General features: G+C 40.4%; 1 protein-coding gene across 2 annotated transcripts in view; it reads right to left on the reverse strand.

Annotated features, from left to right (window-relative positions):
• The window catches only part of scube1 (signal peptide, CUB domain, EGF-like 1), a 101,456-nt gene that overhangs the window by 69,359 nt on the left and 6,501 nt on the right, over window positions 1-25,596 (reverse strand). For both annotated transcript variants that reach the window (XM_055190661.2, XM_055190662.2), the window contains exon 3: window positions 17,912-18,037. In XM_055190661.2, coding sequence (XP_055046636.2) covers window positions 17,912-18,037 — 126 coding nt within the window. The remainder of the gene's footprint in view (window positions 1-17,911; window positions 18,038-25,596) is intronic.

Raw genomic sequence — 25,596 nt, forward strand, 5'->3', positions numbered from 1 at the left:
TTACAGAGTATTTCTGTGCCAAATGCACTTCGCCAGGATTCTTACAAGTTTCTGAAAGTTATTTTCTTTGAGCTTTAAGAAACAATTTGGATATTAGAAATTAATTTGGGGGTTCATGTTTGTCTCTATTCATTTCTGCTCTTGAATCTCTCACCCACATCATCAAGACTAACATAATTTTTTAAAATCACAGTTTAAACTTTTATCTTGTACTGTAAATATATCTATGCATGTTTGTTTGCACATTGCAGGGTCATTGTTGTGTCTTTATCAGCTCTACAGACGGCATTGTGGGTAAGTTGGTTTGAGTTATAGAGCGTAACATTGAAGAGCAGTAACACACTTGAGTGAGTTTTACACACTTCTAGCACAACAAACTGCCACTGTTGAGTCGGCAGCCCATAACTCGACCTAATGGGCTCTTTATGTCTCACTGCATCTTTCCTGTGACTGTTTTAGATTTCTATGCCACTTCTCAGGAAACAGCAATATTTGAGTCTGACAATTTATATTTTACTTCTCAACTATACTGCCCTACAAAGCCAAAGCGCAGTAACTACGCATTTGGTCAAAATTGAGTTAAAATGGGCTTTGTGAGATCTGATGTGTCTTGGTCTCCTGGTTCAATTTTGTCCCATTTCAAAGAAACGTGTGTGCCAAAATTGCAGTAACATGTTTGACTGGCTGGTATAAAAGATTTTAAGGGCATTTTTCTCGGTTTCAGTGTTTGCGTAGTTACTGCACTTAGTCTTTGTAGGGCAGTATAAATAAAGTCTTTTTTAAACTTTAGACATAAAGCTTTGGAAGACCACTAGGGGAGACACATCCACCCCATATTCAGATTGTCAACAAATATGGGTATTTCAAAGGTTCAACAAATAACACTAGGACAATCTCTATTCTCTGACTTCCCTCTCGAACAAAGAAATTTACAGGCAACTTTATCTCAATTTTGTTGACTAGACAGCAATAAGAATAAATGGATAGCAAATAAAAACTTAATGTAAGAATTTTTCTCTTAATAAATAATGAAAAGTTAAACTATTACATTATTAATGAAGATTTCAATATGAGCCCAAACCTTTCTGAACAAATGTATCCAAAACCAAAAATGGTACCCAGGCTGTCACTGGGCCAGTGCCCTAATCTGGACCATTCCAGCTATGTATACATTTGGTACCAATACCCAGCAAGCAGTTTTGACTAAAACAAGGCAAAATCTGGGCTGTCAATGAAAGTCTAATAGACGTCTAACCATATAGCTCAAGAATAGATGATGTATACGCTTTGAACATGTAAAAGAAATGAACACCTGTTGACTTACACAATGGAATATAGTACATCTTGTAAGTTATTTGGGCAAAAACGGCATGTAACCAAATTCAAGGTTATTTAGGGTAGAAGTGGGTTACTCATAGACAATATTGGGTCTATAGTTAGCCATCATTTCACTGTCTCGGTTATTGCTTGCTGGGTATGTACCTGAGATACTAATTGCTATGCTGTACTTATTTAAAGGGTATAGTGACAGCCGGGGTACATATTTTAACAATTTTTATCTTATAGTGGAGAATAAAATACGATAAAATGTACATACATTTTGTAACTGCATACTCTCAATGACTACGTTTACTGTACATGAACACCAATAATGCCATTATTTCTAATAATCAGAGTAAAGATTTAATGGCAGTAAGATGTTGGAGCTGGACCTCTTCATTCCTGTTTAAATGCAGTTTGTATTATTTTTTTATTATTATTATTCACACATTGCCCAATACAGAGCACAAACAATGAACTTACATATACTGTCCAATGTTTTAATTTACTTACATTAAATGACAAACATGTTCTTATGGACGTATTTCATTATTTGTTGCCGTGGTGAAGACAGAAACATTATGACAGTGCCTGTAACGGTTTTATATGCTGCTGTCATGCTGTTATTTGAGCTGTTACTGCTGACAGCGAGTCGTGTTGACAGAGTTCACTAATGTCAAGTTTAAAACGATTTTGCGCTTATAAGGTGCATGGCAAATACACATGCGCACTTCAGTTAGTGCGGTATAGATGTGATTAAAGCAGTGCTTCTCAAATAGTGGGGCGGGACCCCCAGGGGGGGCTCGAAGCGACACCAGGGGGGGCGCGCGTGACCCCCGGAAAAATACTTTTTCAGGAAGTGATTTTTTTTGCACTGTCACTTATAGACATTACACCCAAATCACGCTGATAAGCCGCTTGAGTTTTTATTATTATTTATTGATTATATTTAATTTAATTTTTCAGTATCAAATGGTCAAAAAAATATTATACTTTAAATAAGGATTGTTTTTTTTTTCAGGCAAATTAATGCATTTTAATTCTTTTTTGTTACAGACTAAAAAGCAATGTTAATAAAGTTATTCTATGTTGTAAGTTGATCGATATTTCTATTTTTTTGTATTCTTTAATGTTAATAAGGATACAATGTTTTGCAGATGTGTCATTTTATAGACAAATTATACTATTTACAGTCGCTGCGGAGAGTTGGGGGCGCGAAATGTTTACTTCTTCCTAGGGGGGGCGTGACAGAAAATAATTGAGAAGCACTGGATTAAAGTGTTTACATGGCCGCATACTGTGATTAAAAACAGCATACGCCACCTGTTTTAATACTTGCTGCTATTATGAGCTTAATATATTGTGTTTACATGATTTAAAGTATAATCGCAATATTGCCAAAATCCATTATAATCGCATTATGAGGGTGAAGGTAACCGTGGTCATTGTCTCAATATGTCTTTCCATTTCTGAAATTCTGGACAATTTAAGGAAAAATACCTGCGAACTGTTTTGTACAGTCTGTCTCTGTTGTTTACATGCCGCTAACTCGAAGAGAATGTGGTATGCTGGAAGCATGAGTGAATATCAAAGCTTTGCTAATGAGGCCTGGCAAAAAACACAGAGATTTCCTGTGGGATTACAGGTGAATTATCAGAACAACTATTCGTGTTTAATGTAACGTCTACACATTACATTTGTCACAGCAGTGACAGCTAATGTCGACCTGTGTTTGTGTTTACTGGCTGTTATGAGCGCGTTGAGAGGTATCATGTTTTACGACCTCAGAGGCAAGTTTGGGACGCTCTTTATTTGTGCGTAAAAACCATTAGCGCCCTAATGTACAGTCAGAAAAGCACAATGACCTCAGTAACTTCAACCGTGTAGAATCTGAGACATTACAAGGGCTGGGCTACTTGAATATGCATGAATATACGAATGAGAAAAACTGCAGACATTCCACCTCGCACCGAAGCTCCGGCACTCTCAATTTATTAAAAAAAATTACAATATAAAACCCAAACTTTCATAGTCTTTAAAATGTAGTATACCTGTATTACAACCCAATGGGTTGGTTTATCCCTTTTTGACCCAACTATTTTGAGATTATGAGCATCAAACTTAAAATTTTTAATGAATGATTTTCCATTTATTTCAATCTTTGACATGACCTTACTTCGCATATATATCGATATTAACAATATCAAGGATATATTTTCAATTATGTAAGATGATTTTTTTTGTTGAAAATATTAAATGAATTAAAAAAATACTTTAGCTGGGTATTCACGGGCATAGTTTTCACATATAAGGTAACTAAAAGTGCACTTGCATGATTGGAAATAGCAGCCTGAGGATGATGAAAATGGTCATGAAGTGAAATCACATGCCTTAAAAATACTTCAATGGCGTACAAGCTAGGTCGGCAGGGCTTAAAGAGACAAACTATTGGCTTATGAGCTGAAACATTGAGTCCCGAGTGGATCCCTTTGGCTAATCCACTGTGGATCCCTGCATTGCCTTGTAGACTAACATAATGCTTCGTCTGGACGTGGCAGCTATTTATCTTCTGTTTAACACCTCAACTTACCAACCAGAGGACGCATTTATAAAATACCTTTGTGTGTAGGACATACCTACACGGTTTTACACACAAACTCATCCACAAACGATTCAGCATGCGAACACGAGCACTTTTCACCCGGTTTAATTTGGTCACAGTGGTTTATTATGTGGTTCCTGGATTTACCTGCCGAAATAACTCTTATTTTAGCATCTTGTTAACATGGCTCGGATTGCAATGCCGTTACTGTCCTGTACCCTTACAGAAGCAGGGATGGTAAGGCCTGCCTTTATGCCGCTGGTCACACAGCCATCCCTGTCTGTCTCTGGACATGAGAGATAAATATATCATCACACTTATATCATTTAGCAATTAAAATGATGGAATCCCCTAAAGGTGCTTTTAGCCAACCACAGTGCCTTAAATGTTTCTCATAGACAGTGATGAGTTTAAATGGAGATCAGACCCCAATATTCTCATGTGTCTCCTGTAAAATGTTTGAAGAGATCTCAGTGTTGCACATTAAAGTCTGCCTTTCATAATTCAAGACAAATAGAGAGTTAGATATACAGATCAGACAAAATAGACCTATCAGATAATAGACAGACAGACAGACATAAAGACAGACAGACAATTGTTTTAATATTGTTGACATCCATTTTCGTTTTGGCTGAACAGATGTTGAGAAATGTCCCTTATGAGGCCACCCAGATCATAAGCTTGTTTCTTTTATTGCTACATGTAAGAATCCATTCATGGCGGCCTGCTTTTTATTTGTCAATTCCCCTTACAGGAGTAATAAGACATGTGCCGTCTGCCTCCGTCTGGAGCGACTCTGGCTGTGAGCATGCTGCGCGCTGTGTTTAATGTGGCAATGGAAACCGATATCATCAGCGTGACAGCTCTCCCTCGCTTTAAAAGAAGGATAAAACAACATTTCAGCTGTCATCTCTCAATTAAAGCCCTCTCTGCCAAAATTTAAACAAGAGCGCTGGCATCCCATTCTGCGAGTTTAAACTAGAGCGCTTTTGTTTTGTTTGATTGCTCTTGTGTAAACTTTAATTTGGAAAAGATCTAAGATGACATGATACAACAGGGAGAAAAAGAAAAAAGAAGAAGAGGGCCGACAAAATAAAAAGCAAGGACGCATGAAAGATAGCAAATGTTATTTTGATTTTATTACATTTAGTAGAAGAGGACAACCAAAATCGAAGTTCAGACAAGGAAAAGATCTAGTGAAGTGCAAAAACCTACACTGAACAGAAAATGGCTGAAATAAAGTGAACTGACTTGAACACAACTGAAGTGAAGTGAACTAAAACAGTGAACTTAACAGAAATAAATAGAGAAGCAAACAAAATAGACCTAAACTGATCTTGACTAAATTAAAATAAATAGTGAAGGGAACTGGACTACACTATACTAAACAGAAGTAAAGTGAACAGACCTGAAGCAAACTGAATTGAACACAACTGTGGTGAACAGATCTGAAGCGAACTGGACTAAACTGAATTAAACGCAACTGCCGTGAACAGATCTGAAGCGAACTGGACTAAACTGAATTAAACGCAACTGCCGTGAACAGATCTGAAGCGAACTGGACTAAACTGAATTAAACGCAACTGCCGTGAACAGATCTGAAGCGAACTGGACTAAACTGAATTAAACGCAACTGCCGTGAACAGATCTGAAGCGAACTGGACTAAACTGAATTAAACGCAACTGCCGTGAACAGATCAGAAGCGAACTGGACTAAACTGAATTAAACACAACTGCCGTGAACAGATCTGAAGCGAACTGGACTAAACTGAATTAAACGCAACTGCCGTGAACAGATCAGAAGCGAACTGGACTAAACTGAATTAAACGCAACTATGTTGAACAGATCTGAATTAAACTGTGCTTAACTGAATTAAACACAACTGCAGCGAACAGATCTGAAGCAAACTGGACTAAACTGAATTAAACGCAACTATGTTGAACAGATCTGAATCAAACTGTGCTAAACTGAATTAAACGCAACTGCTGTAAACAGATTTGAAGTAAACTGGACTAAACTGAATTAAACGCAACTGCCGTGAACAGATCTGAAGTAAACTGGACTAAACTGAATTAAACGCAACTGCCGTGAACAGATCTGAAGCGAACTGGACTAAACTGAATTAAACACAACTGCCGTGAACAGATCTGAAGCAAACTGGACTAAACTGAATTAAACGCAACTGCCGTGAACAGATCTGAAGCGAACTGGACTAAACTGAATTAAACACAACTGCCGTGAACAGATCTGAAGCGAACTGGACTAAACTGAATTAAACACAACTGCCGTGAACAGATCTGAAGCGAACTGGACTAAACTGAATTAAACGCAACTGTCGTGAACAGATCTGAAGAAAACTGGACTAAACTGAATTAAACACAACTGCCGTAAACTGAATTAAACGCAACTGCCGTGAACAGATCTGAAGCGAACTGGACTAAACTGAATTAAACACAACTGCCGTGAACAGATCTGAAGCGAACTGGACTAAACTGAATTAAACACAACTGTCGTGAACAGATCTGAAGCGAACTGGACTAAACTGAATTAAACACAACTGCCGTAAACTGAATTAAACGCAACTGCCGTGAACAGATCTGAAGCGAACTGGACTAAACTGAATTAAACGCAACTGCCGTGAACAGATCTGAAGCGAACTGGACTAAACTGAATTAAACACAACTGCCGTGAACAGATCTGAAGCGAACTGGACTAAACTGAATTAAACGCAACTGCCGTGAACAGATCTGAAGCGAACTGGACTAAACTGAATTAAACACAACTGCCGTGAACAGATCTGAAGCGAACTGGACTAAACTGAATTAAACACAACTGCCGTGAACAGATCTGAAGCGAACTGGACTAAACTGAATTAAACGCAACTGCCGTGAACAGATCTGAAGCGAACTGGACTAAACTGAATTAAACACAACTGCCGTGAACAGATCTGAAGCGAACTGGACTAAACTGAATTAAACACAACTGCGGTGAACTGAATTAAACGCAACTGCCGTGAACAGATCTGAAGTAAACTGGACTGAAGTTATTTAAACACAAGTATGAACAGACCTCAAGCAAACTGAATTAAAGTGAACTAAGCACACAGTAAAGCACATTATCAGAACTTAAGAAACTTAAGAATCAGGTTTATTCTGTTTAGATAAACCTGATCATATTGTAACCAAACCATATCAAACTAAACTGAACAGAAGTGAATTTTTAACATCCTCAACCCTCCATCATTGTGGTGATGGAGAACATTCCTTCCATCTACAACTACACAAGATCTCTCCTTCCATTCTGATGGTGGAGCGAGAGGGGAAAAAGCAGCCTGAAGATAAATAAACAGCAGCAGCAGTGCAGGCATTTATAAAACAGAGCGAACGATCAACACATTGAGTCCAGCTGCCTGAACTCTGAGGGAAAACAAATAAGAATAGAAGTGAAAAAGACAGAGGAACTGCAGTGGATCGCTCTTCAATCAGCTCCCCATTAGTCAATTTTAAATCAGTTAAAGCTTTAACTTGTTAACATGTCACATCTGGAGCTCTGAAATGACTTCCTACACGAGATCGGCCAGACGGACAAGCGACTCCTCTGACTTCCATACTTTTCAAAGAGCTTGCGGGTTTGGTTAGCACTCGTTCGGTCTGTTTGAAGACACATTGGGACTGTGTGTTTGTGCAGAGAATGATAAATGTTGCTTGCTAAGGCAAGTATCATTGTAACCGATGCTTGAATGTAGGGTTACCTTATGAGAGACCAGAGCCATGTCTAAAGAAGATCTACAACAGCCTTATACCGGCGGTTTAAGGTTCAGAAAACATATAAATCTAGTTAAAATAAACTCTAGTTAAAATCTAATATTTTTACAGTGAACCTAAGACATTATAAAAGCAAACAGATGGTCGATTTACATTTATCATTAAGCATTATGGGAAAATTGCAGACAGAGAGGAGTCGGAAAAGGTTAAGCAATATAAATTAGCAAGAAATGAAATGACATTAGAACAAAAGCAGGACAAGAAAGGCAGATTAAAGGAAACGTTGCCATATAGTTGCATGTTCCATTTAACCTTTTGATAAGGTCAATAGTTCTTGTGGTTTCACTTCCATGTAAACATGCCAAACTGTAATTCACATAGATGATGAGCCAATGAGTAACAAGGGAGGAACTATTACAACACTTTCCATGAAATTAAAGCACCTTTAAGAATGAAAGAGGTTTTAAAAGAGCAACAGACAGATTATAAATGAGAATCAGCATAAACCAGAAAGGAAAATGCATTAGCAGGAAATGCGGGTTGCGATATGACAGTCTGACACATGACATATTTTCTATGGCTTAACACATTTTGCATGATTGGGAAATCTTTTAACTGTTTAAAGCAATTTTTCAGTATTAGTTCAGATCTGTGTGGCATAATGTTTATTTCAAAAGAAAATCATTTCTGTAGGTGTAAAGTATTTTTACTCACTACTTAAGTATGTGTACATTATCAGAGTGATTTTCTTTGGCGAACTTTTACCCTCTGACACGTTATATTACACTTTTCATTTCAATATTATATATTACACTTTTCACTATCCATATCAGGGATGGGCAACTGGCGGCCCGAGGGCCCAGGGTAAATTTTAATACGGCCCGCTGGACCACATTATACTTAATCAAATACTTTTAAAATAGTGATTTTTGTATTAGGACGTAAATACTCCCAACCAGGAGGGGGCGCTAGGTCCCGCGGATCGTCACAGTAAGCATAAGCCTGTGTTTAGGCTTATGCGAAGAAGACGTTGAGGTCCGACTCGAGATCCGATCAGGTTCGGGTCTAAAAGTTTCACGCGTGCCTCGGACACGGGTCGGGTACAATAATTGGGTCTCGGGTTATTTAAAATGAATGTGTTTTTGCCGAACGGACCCGAGAAGCCCTGAACTCTCGCATGTGTGTGTCAATGTCCTTTTCAAACGTCCCCTGTTTGCCAAGAGCGCTTGCGACATTGTGTGGCTGGCAATAGGTTAATTTTTGTTGAGACAGACATGTCAGATATTTTTAAATGTACGTTTTAGCGGTTACCATGGTGTCATCGTCATATAAACAAATGGAGCAGCTCTCCAAATTTGTTACGAGGCCACCGGGGCTGCAGACTGCGCAAACGTCAGTTTACATTCGGGTCCAGTCGGGTTAAAACCAATGCCACTGGTTTGGTTGACGGGTCATACTCGGGCCAGAATAGCTCTATAAAGGAGGAACCCAATTGTACTGGCCCCCTTGGTATAAAGGAGGAAAATGCTGGCCCTCGTCATTATCAAAGTTGCCCATCCCTGATCCATATCAATCCGTGCCCGGGCGCATTTGACCCACCAAAACCTGATTTGTTTAGTGTGATTGCTCTGTACCGTACCCTTGCAGAGGTGTTAAAAACCTTCTGATGCACGCAGCAGTGTTACATGAATGTCTGAGTTGCACATGCGACAGACACGGGCAGCAATGTGTCACCGCGCGCCAAACGACTCCGAAAAAAAAACATAGAGTTAACATAATGATCGGCTCCAGGGTTAGGAGAGCGCTTTACATCCTGTTTTATTTAGAAGTTTTGTTGCATCCTATTGATCAAAGCGCGCCCGGGCTCAGATTGGTCAAAGTACAGTGTGAGTGCGTGCTTCTGGTGAAGTAAGGAGGGGGGACAACCGCCCCCGAGCACGGTTTGGTTGGGTTAGCCCTAATATGAGTGCAGGGTTTCCCGCAGCACTTTGCAGTTTGGGTGGTCCGCCTAATTTGGGAAACCCTACCACCGTAGCCTCTTATGGAACGGCTGAAATTCCACAAGGGGGCGTATTTGTTCCTCAGACGTTGCACAATAAATGTGACATCCGAATATATTTATTATAAATCGTGAATGAAAAGTGAGATTCGAACGAATGTCCGTTAGTGAACTAATTGTTTACACTATTTATATTGTAATTCGGTCAGAAACGTCAAGATTGTGAGATGAACAAATTGTTTTGGATTTAAAGGCTTGGATATTCCATTTTCTTGGACTTTTGGGGATTTATGAACAATTTGTTTTGGACAATTTCACCTAAGCGGATAAAGGGAAGATTTTAAAGGTAAGTAAATATCCTAAATCGGCGCCGCCTGGTTCAGGTAACTAACAACTAGATTACAGTTTTATGACTGCTAAAAATCATATTATGCTTTGTGTGTGCGCTTAATGGAATCCCAAAAGTCTAAGCTTTACAACGATGTGCCGCATGACCGTATATTTTGAAGATTTAATGCTTCAAAGTTACAATGACGTAATGCAGCCTGACGTGCAAGGGAGGGGGTGTACCGTGTACGGCACAGTGTTCCTTATCAGGTTAACTAGGTCGTCCAAAAAAATCCAAATAATTAGTTGCACAAAAGGCCGTCAAGTGCATCTCGGAAAATAGCGAGGACGTGCTTCACACCGCAAGCGGCACGCTCATCACACGGCCGGAATGAGAGAAAGACGTGGTCCCTCACTGTCTGGAGGATAAATAGCCAGTTGATAAAACATCTCGGCGAATAGCGTGGACCCGCTTCACACCGTGAGCGTGCATGCGTGCCACACAGCCGAAATGCGTGTCCGTGAGAACTGTAAGTGGACTTATGTTTTGGGTTTATTTAGGCCTGTCATTGTATTAGTCTAGTTCTTGTTTATTTAAAGTAAGTTAGTTGGTGATTTTGTTGTTTGAGCAACCTGCTATTTAGGTTTCATGTGCCTGTTTATTAGATATAATTGTTGAGCGCTCTTGCTCACGTTATTTATGTGCATTATTTACATGCTACAGTAGTTACACTCCTTTAAAATAATGTAATTATAGTGGGAAATAATTGGTTTTTACAATCTTCGCGCTATCGTTCACCAGACGTTCTACAACATCTGCTTTAGTTTGTGTTTATTAACCCTTTAGTTTCACTTCAACACGCAGCTATTCCCATTAGAGGTACAAACATTGAATTCATTTATAATTTAATATGTGTTCATTTTCTGTCATAGTTTCTTAAAACTTATTTTTGATTTGAGTGTTTTAAATAAAAATATTTTAATTTTTATCATGACGCCCCTTTGATTGCCACGCCCCCAGACATACCCACCCGCCCACGCCTACCACCTTAACTAACTAATTTTCTGCGGGAAACCCTAGAGTGCACCCTAAAAGAAGACAGACTCAAAAATCTAATTTCCATAATGACCTACCAAGAGCAGCGGAAAAAATGTAAGTGTTAAATAATGCCGCAAACCTTACCAAGCAGGGCAAACCTTGCTAAATCCTGATGTGTAATTAATATAAATATTCTCTCTGCATAAATTTTGTATCTGAAAGGGAAACACTTACAAAGCAAATGCAATAAGGTCAGTGAGTTCACGCCTTTTCAGCACAAATTCTTCACTGCGTGTCTTTAGTGAATCGCGACTGTAGTAAATTTATTAATACATCTGCCCCAAGTGTCTGCCAAATGCATAAATGTAAATGTAAAACTATATTCAATCTATCAACTTGTGCACAATAGGACAAGGGTACTAAAAATGAATCTGGCATACTATTTGTAGGACTACATTTTTCCTTTTCGTATTAGTTTCTTCATTATTTTCTGTAGAAATCAACAATATACCCCACATGTGTCAACTGATACAGTATTATATTGCACCTGGAACACTTAACCTCGCCAATACAGATTACAGTGAGATTGAGAAGAGACGATGAAAAGGAAGAAAAAAGAGATGGAGTGAAAAAAGCCTAGCTTGATCTCTAAATGCTTCACATTTTCTGTGTCAATCTATTTCTAGGGAAGGGTGGAAGAGAGGAGTGAGACGAATAAAGACAGAGGCAGGTTAAAAACAAGGGAAAGGAGAAGAGAGGATATAAAGACAGAAGTGAGGAGAAATAGATGCAGGAAATAAAGAGAGAAGTATGAGAAGAGAGAATGGGGGGTTAAAACAGTACTCGGTACTGCTGATGGCCTCTACGGCCCGCTCTTGGTTCCCAGAGCCATCATTTAGACTTGTATTTGAGACATTCCACAATAAAGATGTCAAATAGAAAGCAAGTCTATTGCCTCAAGGGAAACAGCCTGGAGTCACTCCAATGGGACCCAAAGCCAAGATAACCAATACAAATACTAAGAGAGAGAGAGAGAGAGAGAGAGAGAGAGAGATGGGAGGGGAGGGAGAGAAAGAAAGAATGAGATTTGATAACTGATAATAAGAAAAAGTTAAGAAAGTGATAAGGGGTGGTGGTTCTGAAGAAATTGTCAGCAGACAGAATAAAACCTGACCAATATAGAAAATATAACAGCATGGGTTTGGAAAGACATCAGAGTTAACGCAAGTTTCATGCTATACAATATACACTCACCTAAAGGATTATTAGGAACACCTGTTCAATTTCTCATTAATGCAATTATCTAATTAACCAATCACATGGCAGTTGCTTCAATGCATTTAGTGGTGTGGTCCTGGTCAAGACAATCTCCTGAACTCCAAACTGAATGTCAGAATGGGAAAGAAAGGTGATTTAAGCAATTTTGAGCGTTGCATGGTTGTTGGTGCCAGACGGGCCGGTCTGAGTATTTCACAATCTGCTCAGTTACTGGGATTTTCACGCACAACCATTTCTAGGGTTTACAAAGAATGGTGTGAAAAGGGAAAAATATCCAGTATGTGACAGTCCTGTGGGTGAAAATGCCTTGTTGATGCTAGAGGTCAGAGGAGAATGAGCCGACTGATTCAAGCTGATAGAAGAGCAACTTTGACTGAAATAACCACTTGTTACAACCGAGGTATGCAGCAAAGCATTGGTGAAGCCACAACATGAACAACCTTGAGGCGGATGGGCTACAACAGCAGAAGACCCCACCTGGTACCACTCATCTCCACTACAAATAGGGAAAAGAGGCTACAATTTGCACAAGCTCACCAAAATTGAACAGTTGAAGACTGGAAAAATGTTGCCTGGTCTGATTTCTGTTGAGACATTCAGATGGTAGAGTCAGAATTTTGCGTAAACAGAATGAGAACATGGATTCATCATGCCTTGTTATCACTGTGCAGGCTGGTGGTGGTGTAATGGTGTGGGGGATGTTTTCTTGGCACACTTTAGGCCCCTTAGTGCCAATTGGGCAACGTTTAAATGCCACGGCCTACCTGAGCATTGTTTCTGACCATGTCCATCTCTTTATGACCACCATGTACTCATCCTCTGATGGCTACTTCCAGCAGGATAATGCACCATGTCACAAAGCTCGAATCATTCCAAATTGGTTTCTTGAACATGACAATGAGTTCACTGTACTAAAATGGCCCCCACAGTCACCAGATCTCAACCCAATAGAGCATCATTGAGATGTGGTGGAACTGGAGCTTCGTGCCCTGGATGTGCATCCCACAAATCTCCATCAACTGCAAGATGCTATCCTATCAATATGGGCCAACATTTCTAAAGAATGCTTTCAGCACCTTGTTGAATCAATGCCACATAGAATTAAGGCAGTTCTGAAGGCGAAAGTCATAGTCATAGTCATAGTTAATTTATTGTCACTCTACTGTATACATGTATACAGTTGAACGAAATTTCGTTTCATACAGATCCGTGTGCAACCATACACAATACATATAACAACACCTCATGATACACACAATACATACCAACAGTAACCCATACAGTACTGTAAAATCCAAAACAATTGTGCAACTCAACCATAAGAAAGTCATTATTATTTAAAGTTATTAAGCTCATAGTCCTTCAATGGGGGGGGGGGGGGGAACAGCAATTTATGACAACGGTATGATGACTGGCACCCTGGTATTTATGGCTCTGACAGCTTGAGGGAAAAAACTATTGTAGAATCTTGTAGTGCGAGTCCTGATGCTGCATAACCTCCTACCAGATGGTAACGGGACAAACACACTATGTGAGGGATGGGAGGGGTCCTTTATGATGGCTGAAGCTCTGTTCACACAGCGTGATGTAAAGATGTCTTGGATGGGTGGTAGAGAGGCCCCTATAATCTTCTCTGCTGTCCTCACTATGTGCTGCAGGGACTTACGTTCGTGTGTTTTACAGTTTCCAAACCACACTGTGATACAGTAGGTCATTATGTTCTCCACAGTTCCTCTGTAGAAGGTTTTAAGGATGGGTGAAGGGAGCCGTGCTCTCTTTAGTTTCCGCAGAAAGTACAGGCGTTGTTGTGCTTTCTTCAGTATGGTTCCGGTGTTAACAGACCAGGTGAGGTCATCAGAAATGTGTAAGCCAAGAAATTTGGTGCTTCTGACTCTCTCCACCTCTGAGCCACTGATAGCCAGTGGGCGATGTTCAGATTGCATCCTGCGGAAGTCAACAACCATCTCCTGTGTTTTATCCACATTAAGGGATAAGTTGTTGTTTTTGCACCAACCTAGCAATAATTCCACCTCCTCTCTGTATCGGGCTTCGTTATCGCCACTAATGAGGCCAACCACTGTTGTGTCATCGGCAAACTTGATAATAAGGTTGGAATCAAACTTGGCTGTACAGTCATGAGTGAGTAGTGTGAACAATAATGGGCTGAGAACGCAACCTTGAGGGGCCCCTGTGCTCAGTGTGATGGAACCTGATGTTCTGCTGCCAATGCGCACAGACTGTGTTCTCTCTATCAGAAAGTCTAGAATCCAGTTGCAGGTGTGGGTGCTAATGCCCAGAAGTCTAAGTTTACTAAACAGCTGCTGGGGGATGATGGTATTAAATGCGGAACTGAAATCGATGAACAGCATTCTGATATATGCGTCCTTAGTGTCAAGATGTGATAAAGCAGAGTGCAGTGTGTAGGAGATGGCGTCGTCAGTAGTGCGGTTGGAGCGATATGCGAATTGCAAAGGGTCCAGTGAGGCGGAGAGTGAAGAGTGAATATGCCTCTTGACCAGACGCTCGAAGCACTTCATCAAGATGGAAGTCAGCGCCACAGGGCGGTAGTCATTTAGACATGTCACTACTGACTTCTTCGGCACCGGAATAATAATGGCCTTTTTGAAGCTTGCAGGGACCACAGCCTGGCTCAGGGAGATGTTGTATATGTCAGTAAAAACACCTGTTAGCTGGTCGGCACAGTCCTTGAGCACTCTCCCCGGTATGTTGTCCGGACCTGCAGCTTTGCGTGGGTTGACCCTGGATAATGTCCTCCTCACGTCGGCTGGGTCCAGATGCAATGCCTGCTCTTCAGGGGTGGGTGTGGACTTGTGAGCTCGCGTGCTGTTCATGGCTTCAAACCGTGCATAGAAGTTGTTTAACTTGTCTGGGAGGTGGGCGTCACTATTGTTGACCTGTGTTGTAACTTTGTAGTCTGTTAGGGCCTGGATACCCTGCCACATACGTCTGGGGTCCTTGGCATCACAGAAGTGGTTGTATATCTTCTGCGCATACATCCGTTTTGCTTTCCTGATGGCCTTGGAGAGCTGAGCCCTTGCTACTCGGAGGAGCCTTCCATCCCCTGACCTGAAGGCAGCATCTTTTGCCCTAAGTAGGGCACGGGTCTCTGCTGTCAGCCACGGTTTCTGATTGGCGCGCGTAGTTACAGTCCTTAAAACAGTGACATCCTCGATACACTTCTCGATGTACCCAGTCACACTGTCTGTGTATTCATCCAGGCATGTTTGCTGATCGTAACTAGCTGCTTCCTTAAACATGTCCCAATCAGTGCACTCAAAGCAATCCTGCAGGGCTGCAACAGCTCCTTCCGGCCAAACTCTAATGGTTTTCTGTACTGGTCTAGAGCGTTTCACCACCGGCCTGTATGCTGGAGCGAGCAGTACACAAAGGTGGTCCGAGTATCCTAAATGGGGACGAGGGCTTGCTTTGTATGAGTCTCGAATGTTGGTATAACATAAATCCAGCATATTTTTACCTCTCGTGGCAAAGTTCACATGTTGATAAAACTTTGGTGCTACAGTTTTCAGGTTGGCATGATTGAAATCCCCAGCAACAATAAAAAAACCGTCGGGGTGAGCTGTTTGTTGCCCGCTGATGGTATCATACAATTCACGCAGCGCCTCGTTAGCATTAGCACTTGGAGGAATATACACTCCCACAATCATGACTGCAGTGAATTCCCGGGGTAAGTAAAACGGCCGGCATTTCACCATTAAAAACTCTAGCTGTGGTGAACAGTGAGTAGCGACCACAGAGCTGTTTACACACCAGTCGTTGTTAATATAAACACAGAGCCCGCCACCGCGGGTCTTACCGGAGGTCTCAGTGTTCCTATCTGCCCGGAACAATGTCCGCCCCTGTAGCCAAATAGCTGTGTCGGGAATGTTGTTATGAAGCCACGTTTCTGTAAAAATAAACACACTGCAGTTCCTTGTTTCAGACTGTGTAGTCATTCGAAGTCTGAGATAATCCAGTTTGTTGTCCAGCGAGCGTACATTAGCCAATAGCACTGACGGGAGGGCTGGACGGCTTGAGTTAGCTTTTAGCCTCCAGTAAACACCCGAACGCTTGCCTCGCTTCCGGGTCCTTCCGCACCGCTTTCGGTGTCTTACCTCCCGGGCAGCTGAGTCAGGCGACGCCGAGGTGGACCTTTGACTGCGTAGTAGTCCTAGCTCCTGTAGCTTCGCTGTTAATAGTTTTGAAATTGGTGTTCCGTAGCTGCTGTTTGAGCTCAAAATCTTAAGAGCTTCACTGCTATATTTAAAACCAGATTCCCTATTTCCCTGATAACCCGTGTTTGGTTACTGCAACAAACATTTAACACCGACATTTACACCCTCTATCGGAGCTGTAGAGGCCGCTGCGACCGCGCGCGCCGCCATCTTTTTCTTAATCTGGGGTCAAACGGTATTAGTATGATGTTCATAATAATCCTTTAGGTGAGTGTAGAATTACTACAGTATCCTATGGTATCTGCTATCATTACTACACCATGATACAATCAAAGTATTTTCCTGAAAATGGAAAGAGACAAAAAAGTACACAAAAGTAGAAGAAGGAAATGATGGGACGTAATTTAGAACAAAATCAAATCAAATAGAACTTCCAGCGCACTTTCAGGAAAAGATGCTCAAGTTCTTTGAAAAGAAGGAGGAAAGCGGCGCAGCCATTTCGATGGGATTGGCTCCTATGTGCGTGTTTATTGTAGCACTTCCATCCGTGAAACAATACACGGTTTCAGTGAGGAACCTTTTTGGGTTATTATGTTTTCAGCCCTGCTAAAAACACGTTCTAGTAGTGCAAATTGATGAAGAGTTTATCGAGGCCTTCAAACTCAGTATCACAGTCAGCTCGGTGCACATATTTGCTATGGATGCACAGAGCAGGGAAGAGAAGAGAGCAGCCGGGCTTCCTCATCTAACAGCATCTAACTGAAACACAGTGTTATCATCTCTCTCCTGATCAACAATGATGTTTGTACTGTACTACATGGTCAACGTGACACTATAAAGCAACCACAAATCAGTCTGTTTTAACCAAAGACACATGTGCACTCACTTTTAGGGGCAATGCAGACAGCTCTGCTCCAAAGAAACACTTTTTAACAAATTCCTAAATCCCCACAGCAATCCAGAAAAACCATGAGACTCGCCGGGTCGTGGAATTTCATCTTTGAACTATTTCAATAAATACGAGATGGCAAGTTATTAATTTTCTCTCGGCCTTTCTTTCCCTACTTCTATTTCTATCCGCTAACATAAACATCTGACCTGACTGGCGAATTCTGGGAATTGGATGCGATTGCGCCACTGGTGACATTTGGGTGACATTTTTAAGAGATGAAAATAATCGCGAGGTTCCTTTTGGCGTGCTCCTGTCAGAACGAGCCGGAGCACTGCCGCTAGACGCGCCTCGGCTGGCCTCGGGGCCGGAAGATCGGCGGAGCAGATTTGTTTACGTTTGCTGAGGGGGTCATCGCTGAGGTCACCAGCCAGGCAAAGAGATGACGAGTGAGACTCTCCTCCGTGTGAGAATGTGCGTGTGCTTTGTAGGGTCTTACCGAGGCAGTTGTGCCCATCGTCTGCGAGCATGAACCCGTCGTAGCACGTGCACCTGTAGTTCCCGGGGATGTTGATGCAGTCGTGCACGCAGCCACCGTTGTAGTCGTTCTCACACTCGTCCATGTCTGAAAAAGATATGAACACATGAACACATGGAAGCATTCAGATACATAACAATATGAACTTTAGCACTAACGTTTTCAAGGTAATGAATTGAATGCTTGCACATGTTAAAGAGTTTTTTTGCTTTGTGGTTTCAAGGACGTTCTGATTGGTAGCGAGGCAAATGCTTAATCGCGATTGGCTGATGCGGGGGGTGCTCATTTGCATATTCCTAACATGGTCCGAGCTGCTTATTGAGTAGATGTGGAGATTCATTTGCATATTCATAGATCAGCATATGTTAAATGTGGCAAGGGTGTAGGGTTACATTTAAGTTATTTTAAGGCATCTAGAAATTATTATCACACTTATGGCGCTTTTCCATTGCATAGTACCCCACGGTTTGGTTTAGTTTGGGTCGGGTCAGCTTACTTTTGGGAGCTTTTCCATTAGGTGCAGTACGTGGTACCCGATACTTTTTTTCGTACCACCTCGGTTGGGGTTCCAAGCGACCCGAGCTGATACCAAACGTGACGCGAAAACACTGTAGATCACTGATTGGTCTGAAAGAAACGTCACTAACAGCGTCATCGCTAGCTTTACCTGTGCTAGGCTAGCTTGCGCTGTCTCGAGCAAACATGTTGTCATCTGTGCTCTGCTATAAGTTCCCAAACTCCCTTTTAGCGATGAAAAACATCCACATGTTGAGAATCAGGGACTCCATAACAGTTTTTTCCAGACTTGCAGTTTGTGGCGGAACATTCACGACAGGCACGTCAGCATTATATGCTTAAATGCAACTTCAGTGAGGCTCAGCGGAGCGCCGTCGGCTGACGCCGCGGGTGTTTGAAACTGTCATGTGATACAGAGTTAGTGATAAACGCGATGTGCAAACATCTATTTGTGGTGGTCAATTTTAATTTTGTGGCGGACTGAGAAATAAATAAATTTATGGGAATGTACAACAACATTCCTCTCACTTGTATGATGTCACAGCTGTGGGCAGCGCAAATATAACGACACGCCTAAAATCCCTCCCACTACGAAGTGATACTAAACTCGATGGAAAAGCTAACAACGCCAAAGTGAGGTGAGCTGACCCGACCCAAACTAAACTAAACCGTGGGGTACTATGCAATGGAAAAGCGCCATTACATTTTTGCTGCTTTGAGATTTAAGTGATAAAAATTCCGAATACAGGAGGACTTTAAATCCATAACCCATATAGTACATTATGAGCATTAGCAATAGTGGTGCTTGCTATCAAGCACTTAAAGTTCACATCCTGTTAACAATAATAAACAGAGGTTAAATGAGGTTTAAAAACAGTTGGCAAATGTAACAAGGTCTTCATCTCCTTTGAGTTTTTACAGCAGTTGAGATAGTGAAATAAACACAAGATTTCTCTCTCTTTCACTCACACACTTGAATACGTCAAAATCAGACAGAGAATATCTGCCAGACCATAAGAACAGGTGTCTGTTTTATGTTTAGTACTACCTCATAGTGTTTGTATGTGTGTGATTTAACAAACTAAAAATATCCACATTACTTTAAAAAAAATCTCCCAAAAACCAAACTGTGAAACTTCATCTACAAAAGCAGTGCATTAAAGAACGCTTGTTTTTCTTTTGATTCATAAACAAACCTTTCAAATCAATCTTTCAAACACGTATTCATACTGTCAGTATTTCAAACACAGAGAGATGCAGACATTTTGGAGCACACAAAATTATACGGCTGTTAATACTTTATTTTTTGTTTGTTTTTTCTGTATCAAAGAATACAGCAGAGCTCTGGCATATTCTGAGGAAATGGCCGTTGGATTACACAAACACAAAGCCAACTCATAACTAAAACATCTACTGTATAAACAATGAGCCAACAAACAAGAGCAGTTTACATCTCACTGTAGTTTTATCTAAAGTAAGGACATCACTAACACCTCAATACTAAGCCAATACAAAAATAAAAAACATACTATAGTATTTTACCCTTGTAGAAGTACTGTGTTTCGCATATTTGAATTTGCATATTTGAATCGAATTTAATGTATTATATCTAATATTAAGTGTGAAGACCATACCAAAAATTGAAGTAGGGGTGTGCGGGGCAAAACCTAAAAAACTAAAACACGGACCATTTACATTGATGCGCATGGTTGAGCGATTCGTTTTTCTCGTATTGTTTTCACCCTGCCAAAAGACAGCCTCCCGCAAATTTATGGAAATGTATAATGTTTTTCCAGAGAGTTATTGATGAAAGAATGTTTTGGTGGCATGTAAGTACATTTTTTATCATATGATTTATTTTCGATTTCTGAGTTGGCTGTGTAAGATACCAAAACCAATGCTATGTCATCTTACAGTGTCTTGTTGACTAAAACATAGCATCATTTTGAAATCTGTCTGCAGCTCTTAGCAACTTTTTTGGTAGGCTTGAAAATATTTTCACCCAGCGGGGTTTGTTAGTTTTAACTCTGTGTTAATGCTGCATTCACACCAGGCATGGTAGAGGCGTCAAGCGCGAGGGATTTTAATGTTAAGTCAATGTGAAGATTCGTTGACGGGCGTCTGGAGGTCTTGCGGTGTGAATGAGCCATTTAGCACGGCGCGAATTGAGCGTTGCCGCAGCAAACGCCTGAGTTTAACATTTTTTAACTTTGGCAGAAAAACGCACCACGTTAACCAATCAGGAGCTTGCTCTTGTAGTGACGAGATTACAGGAAGCGAGCGTAGTCGCAGAAGCCCCTCCCATGATGCAAATTTCCGCGTGAATGTCTCGATGACTTGAATTTCATGCGCGGCTTTCATGCGCGAATGAAGTGAGTAAACTCAAAATATTCAAGCGGCAAACTAGACGCGGTAGACGTGAATTTGATGCCTCAAACGCGGCTGGTGTGAACCCACGGTAACCCCTCATCACTAACGATATGAAAACAGCTAACGTTAGTGTAATTCTTGCCGTTGATTTAAATCAGACTACACACTAATGATTGCTAGCTGCCTACAAATTGTGTGTCAAAAAATGTATTTTTGTTTATATCTTTAACATTGATTGAGGTCATGTCAAAGATTAAAATCTATAAAATTAATCAGACTTTGATGCTTATTATCTCAGAATTTGATTTTGAGACTTTAGTATGGTTTTTACTGACTGGGTCACATATTAAAAAAAAATGTCATAACTGTTCTGCTTTTTTCACATATTTAGACATTTGTATCCATTTATATTTGAACTATGGTTAGATGAGAGAAGAATACTGTAGATACCTGTCTATTATAGAAAGATATATAAAAAATATCCACTTCAAGATATAGACAATATTTGCCTGCAAACTTAATTTTTAGTAAGTTTTACAACTAACCCCTGCCTGTTACCATTAACCCCACCTATGGGGTAAGTTTGCACTTCTGTAAGTTTGCACGTTTGCACTTCTATCACGTTTGGTGTAATTGTCCAAGAATGGTAAGTAATAGAAACAAAATTCAAATGTTGATTTGTAGCAGAGATGTGTGTGTTGCTTGTGTAAAAATATAATTAATCAAACTTAATTATTTTTTTAATGATTGAGCCAAAACCAAAAAGCGTTAGGTTGTGCCCCGCTCTCCTCTATATTTTAACCTTAATTACTTTCTCCAATTTTTAAAATATATAACAATTCAAATATTTTATTATTTGCAGCACTGATTAGTTAAATTGTTTCGGTGTTCAAACAATTGTTAAACAACGTTTAGCATGCCAATGTTTTTATTTAATTTTGAATGGATGCCGCATAGACTCGCTGCTCACACATGCAATGTGAATGCTCTAACATGTTAACAACATCGGCGCCGAAGCAATATGTAACGCGCAGCTCACTTATGCATTGTGTCTGGAACTGCCGAATGCGACATCTATGTTTTAATATTTACAGCACTGATTGGTTATTTTGTGTCGTTGTTCAAACAATTGTTAAACAACGTTTAGCATGCAATTTTTATAATTTAATTTAAATATTTTCATTATTTATTTACCTGTTTCATTAAAAGAAGAATATTTTCACTAGTATGTTTGTTCGAAACTTGGACTGTTTACATCAATGCGTTTTACTTTTAGAATGCATTCATTCTGAATCATTGCATATCTTTCCCTGATTCGACAATCCCCTTTCATATAACCATTACGAAAGATGACAATGACCAGCCGCAACAACAGTGTATACAATAACATGGAGACGGAGCTTTAGACTTTGCAGACTTTCAATTGTTTAAAAGCTGTCTTTTTAAGTACATTGTGTGTTTATTAATGACACAACACCAAAAACAAACACATAAGCACTTTGTTAAACATCTTTGTCACTAATGAGAACATATAACACTACAGCCGCCTTTAACGTGACAACGTTTTAATTCGGCTGTAACGGAAAAAGTGCCAAAAATACACTAATGTAAGCAGGACCTTGGTAACAACCATAATCCAGTGTACAGTACACACTCTACAAAAGAGCGCTAGATCTATGGGAATAAGGAAAATGTAGAAATAAAGAGAACAAGAAAGATTGATAAAGACAGAAATCCCTGAAGGCAAATAAGACATAAATGAGAAATAAAAAAAATCCTCAGTGCTGGTTAAAGTTCAGAGATTGGTTTACAAACTCTAAAGCACACAATAAAATCGACATTAAAATTAACAACGAGCAGGTAATCAGTGGCTTTATCAAAATACAGAGAGAAACGATCGAATGAAAGCGTTAACAATTTCAAACTGTGTGTGTTATGGAGGTTAGCATGGCTAACAGGGTTTATATAAGGTACTAGGGTGCCAGTTGAGGTGTGGGGGTCAGAGTTGTTAAAAAAGGTGGTTGGCTAGTTAGCTTCCAGCTGATAAACTTCCTGATCTGCAGATACTGTTGACATCAGCCAACGGCGACCTGACAGTGTTGATCTGCCATCAACACATGCACATCTCTAATGAAAGCAGTAGTGTTTACATTCAGATTAGGCACCTCCACGATCACCTCAGCAGGGGTGGAGTCGGCGGGGGGCAACACTTCAATGACCCTAATAGCCAATGCTATCCACAAAAACACACCTCACCGCCAAATCCTAACTGCTGGAAAATATGCCATGCAGAGAGGAGGAAAAGAAGATGGGCCTAAAACCTCATTCATGCAGCACGTTAACCCCGAAAAAGTCCCATAAAATTGCAGATTATACAGTACACTTCAGGTCACGTGTCTTTACGGGATCTTCTCGAGATGTGTGTGGATGCACACACAGATACCGGAAAATCATTGGAAGCATAAATGATGCAAAATCAAAAGATCCCTGTTCCGTGTTTTTTCCGTAATCTGTGTGTGAAAAGGGCTTCATAAAAATTGAAAAGTGAGAGATAAACACGGACATCTCGCCAATGTGCGCTTCTGTAAAGTTTCTCACTCTTATGGTTTACATAGTCAGATTCAGTTTGTGTGAGCCAAGGCTAAAATTAGGCAAAAACCCTAAAGGAAAAAAACATTGGATGGCAATCATGCATGGATTGCTCGCAAATCTCTTTTCTCTTCCTCTATATCCTCATGTCAGTCTCTCTGGTCCCAGTTTGACCTCTCTTATAATCTCTTAGATTGTACTTGGTATTCCCTGTTCAAGAAAGCATCTCTCTAAATAATGATTACACTTAAAGGGGAAATATCATGAAAATCTGACTTTTTCCATGTTTTAGTGCTATAATTGGGTCCCCAGTGCGTCTATCAACCTAGAAAATGTGAAAAAGAACAACCCAGTAACTTAGTTTTGGTAAATCATTCTCTGCAAGCATGTGAAAATAGGTAATTGAAATTTGGCTCCCCTTGTGATGTCAGAAGATCCCAACGGAGATAGAGGGGACGAACTAAGCTCGTACCAAGTGTGTGGTGAGATCGTAACAAGGGCGTGGTGAGCTTGAACCTGCTTACGTGACGAGTTATTTTTTGGACCCAACATCCAATAGGAAAATTCAACTGCAGTAGCCACCGTTCAACCTGAAGAGAGCAGCACTCAGACGTTTTTACACCATATATTGTAGTATTGAAACACGTGTCAAATGTCAAAAAACTTACTAAAATCAATAAACAGCACTAATAAAGCATCATTCTTACAGATCATTAAGTTGGTTTAGGGTTTAGTTACTCTTTAAAAAAGTCTTGTGAAATGTCCCCTTTAAGGCAAGGATGAAAACAACCCATCTGTAGGAGGATGTGCCAGAACAACTAGGAACAGATTTAGGAACAGACTTTCGGCTCGGGCCAGTGAGCAACCACCCCGAACACCCAAGCATCATGACAGCAAGTTTTGCACAGGTAAGTCCCAATTACACTCTCATGCTGGGTTATTTTCAACCGAGCATAAGGTCAAAAACGGATGAACCCAGCCTTAAGGGGTTGTAATTTGACCTATGCTGGGTGGTTGAAACCCAAAATACTGTGTTGTTTTATCCCAATGTTGGACCAAATATGAACATTTTCTGGGTTCATTTAACCCAACGCTAGTCTAGACCCTTTTGACCCATCGCAGGGTTGAAAATAACCCAGCATTTTTTACATTGTACATTTTGTACACAGTTGTATGACCAGACAGAGGCGTCTGGCTGGTGGTCAAGGACAGAAAAAGTATAATTTCCCCAGAGATACTTTACTCCATAGGAGATGTCAAGGACCATGTGCATTTATATGAAGCATTAATAAAAATAAGCACCATGATAGACCAGCACCTTCAGGAGATGTTTGTACATTATCTCCAGTAATAATTTTAATGTGCAGATGTCTATAAGCGTATGTGGCCGCATATACAGCATCTGAAGTGTCCTGTGAGGGGAGGGTCAGTGATGAAGACTGGCCACACTTTTCCAGCCAATCAGAACATCTGCAGCGCTGTGACGAGTTGGTAGACACCAGGCAGACAATGGCCTAGTAATGTGCCGACACCTCTATCTCTCATTCCATTTATCTGTCTCCTCTTCGCTGACCCCTCCCACCCCGTAATCTTTTCTATCATTTTCACATTCAAACGCACACAATTATTACGTGCACATGAGCCACATCTATACACAGACTAAAGCACTTCTTCAACAGCGGCAACTTCCACCGACAGATGAGAAAGAAACAAACAGGATTAGAAAGAGAGAAAAAAACAGACAATACATTTATCACCCAGGTAAATGGACCGATACATCGTTTATTGGATGCGAGTCACATTTACAGGAATCTCCTTATTCATCCCTGCAAGCAAACGCATAGTGAATCCTTCACTTAGTGCTCTGGAATTATGGGGGATTTGTTGTTTTCAAGAACTTGGGGATGGGAGGTCAGTTTTAAGCTCCACCCACTGATGAATCTCATTAATTAATGTATATGCATGATTAATAAAGTATATAAATTCATACTGGGATCCGTAAATTTTGATGGCAAACTTTGGTCTTTTATCAAATTTAAACAAAATTTTAGACACTATTTTGGTTTGACAACCGCCATCAAACACCACAAGAAAAAGATCAGGTTTAGCGTAGGCAGTTTATATAAACACAAATTACGTTCAATTTCATGCAAAAACCAATCGCTTGGCTT

The sequence above is a fragment of the Misgurnus anguillicaudatus genome, chromosome 1 (assembly GCF_027580225.2).
Source record: "Misgurnus anguillicaudatus chromosome 1, ASM2758022v2, whole genome shotgun sequence".
NCBI lineage: Eukaryota > Metazoa > Chordata > Actinopteri > Cypriniformes > Cobitidae > Misgurnus > Misgurnus anguillicaudatus.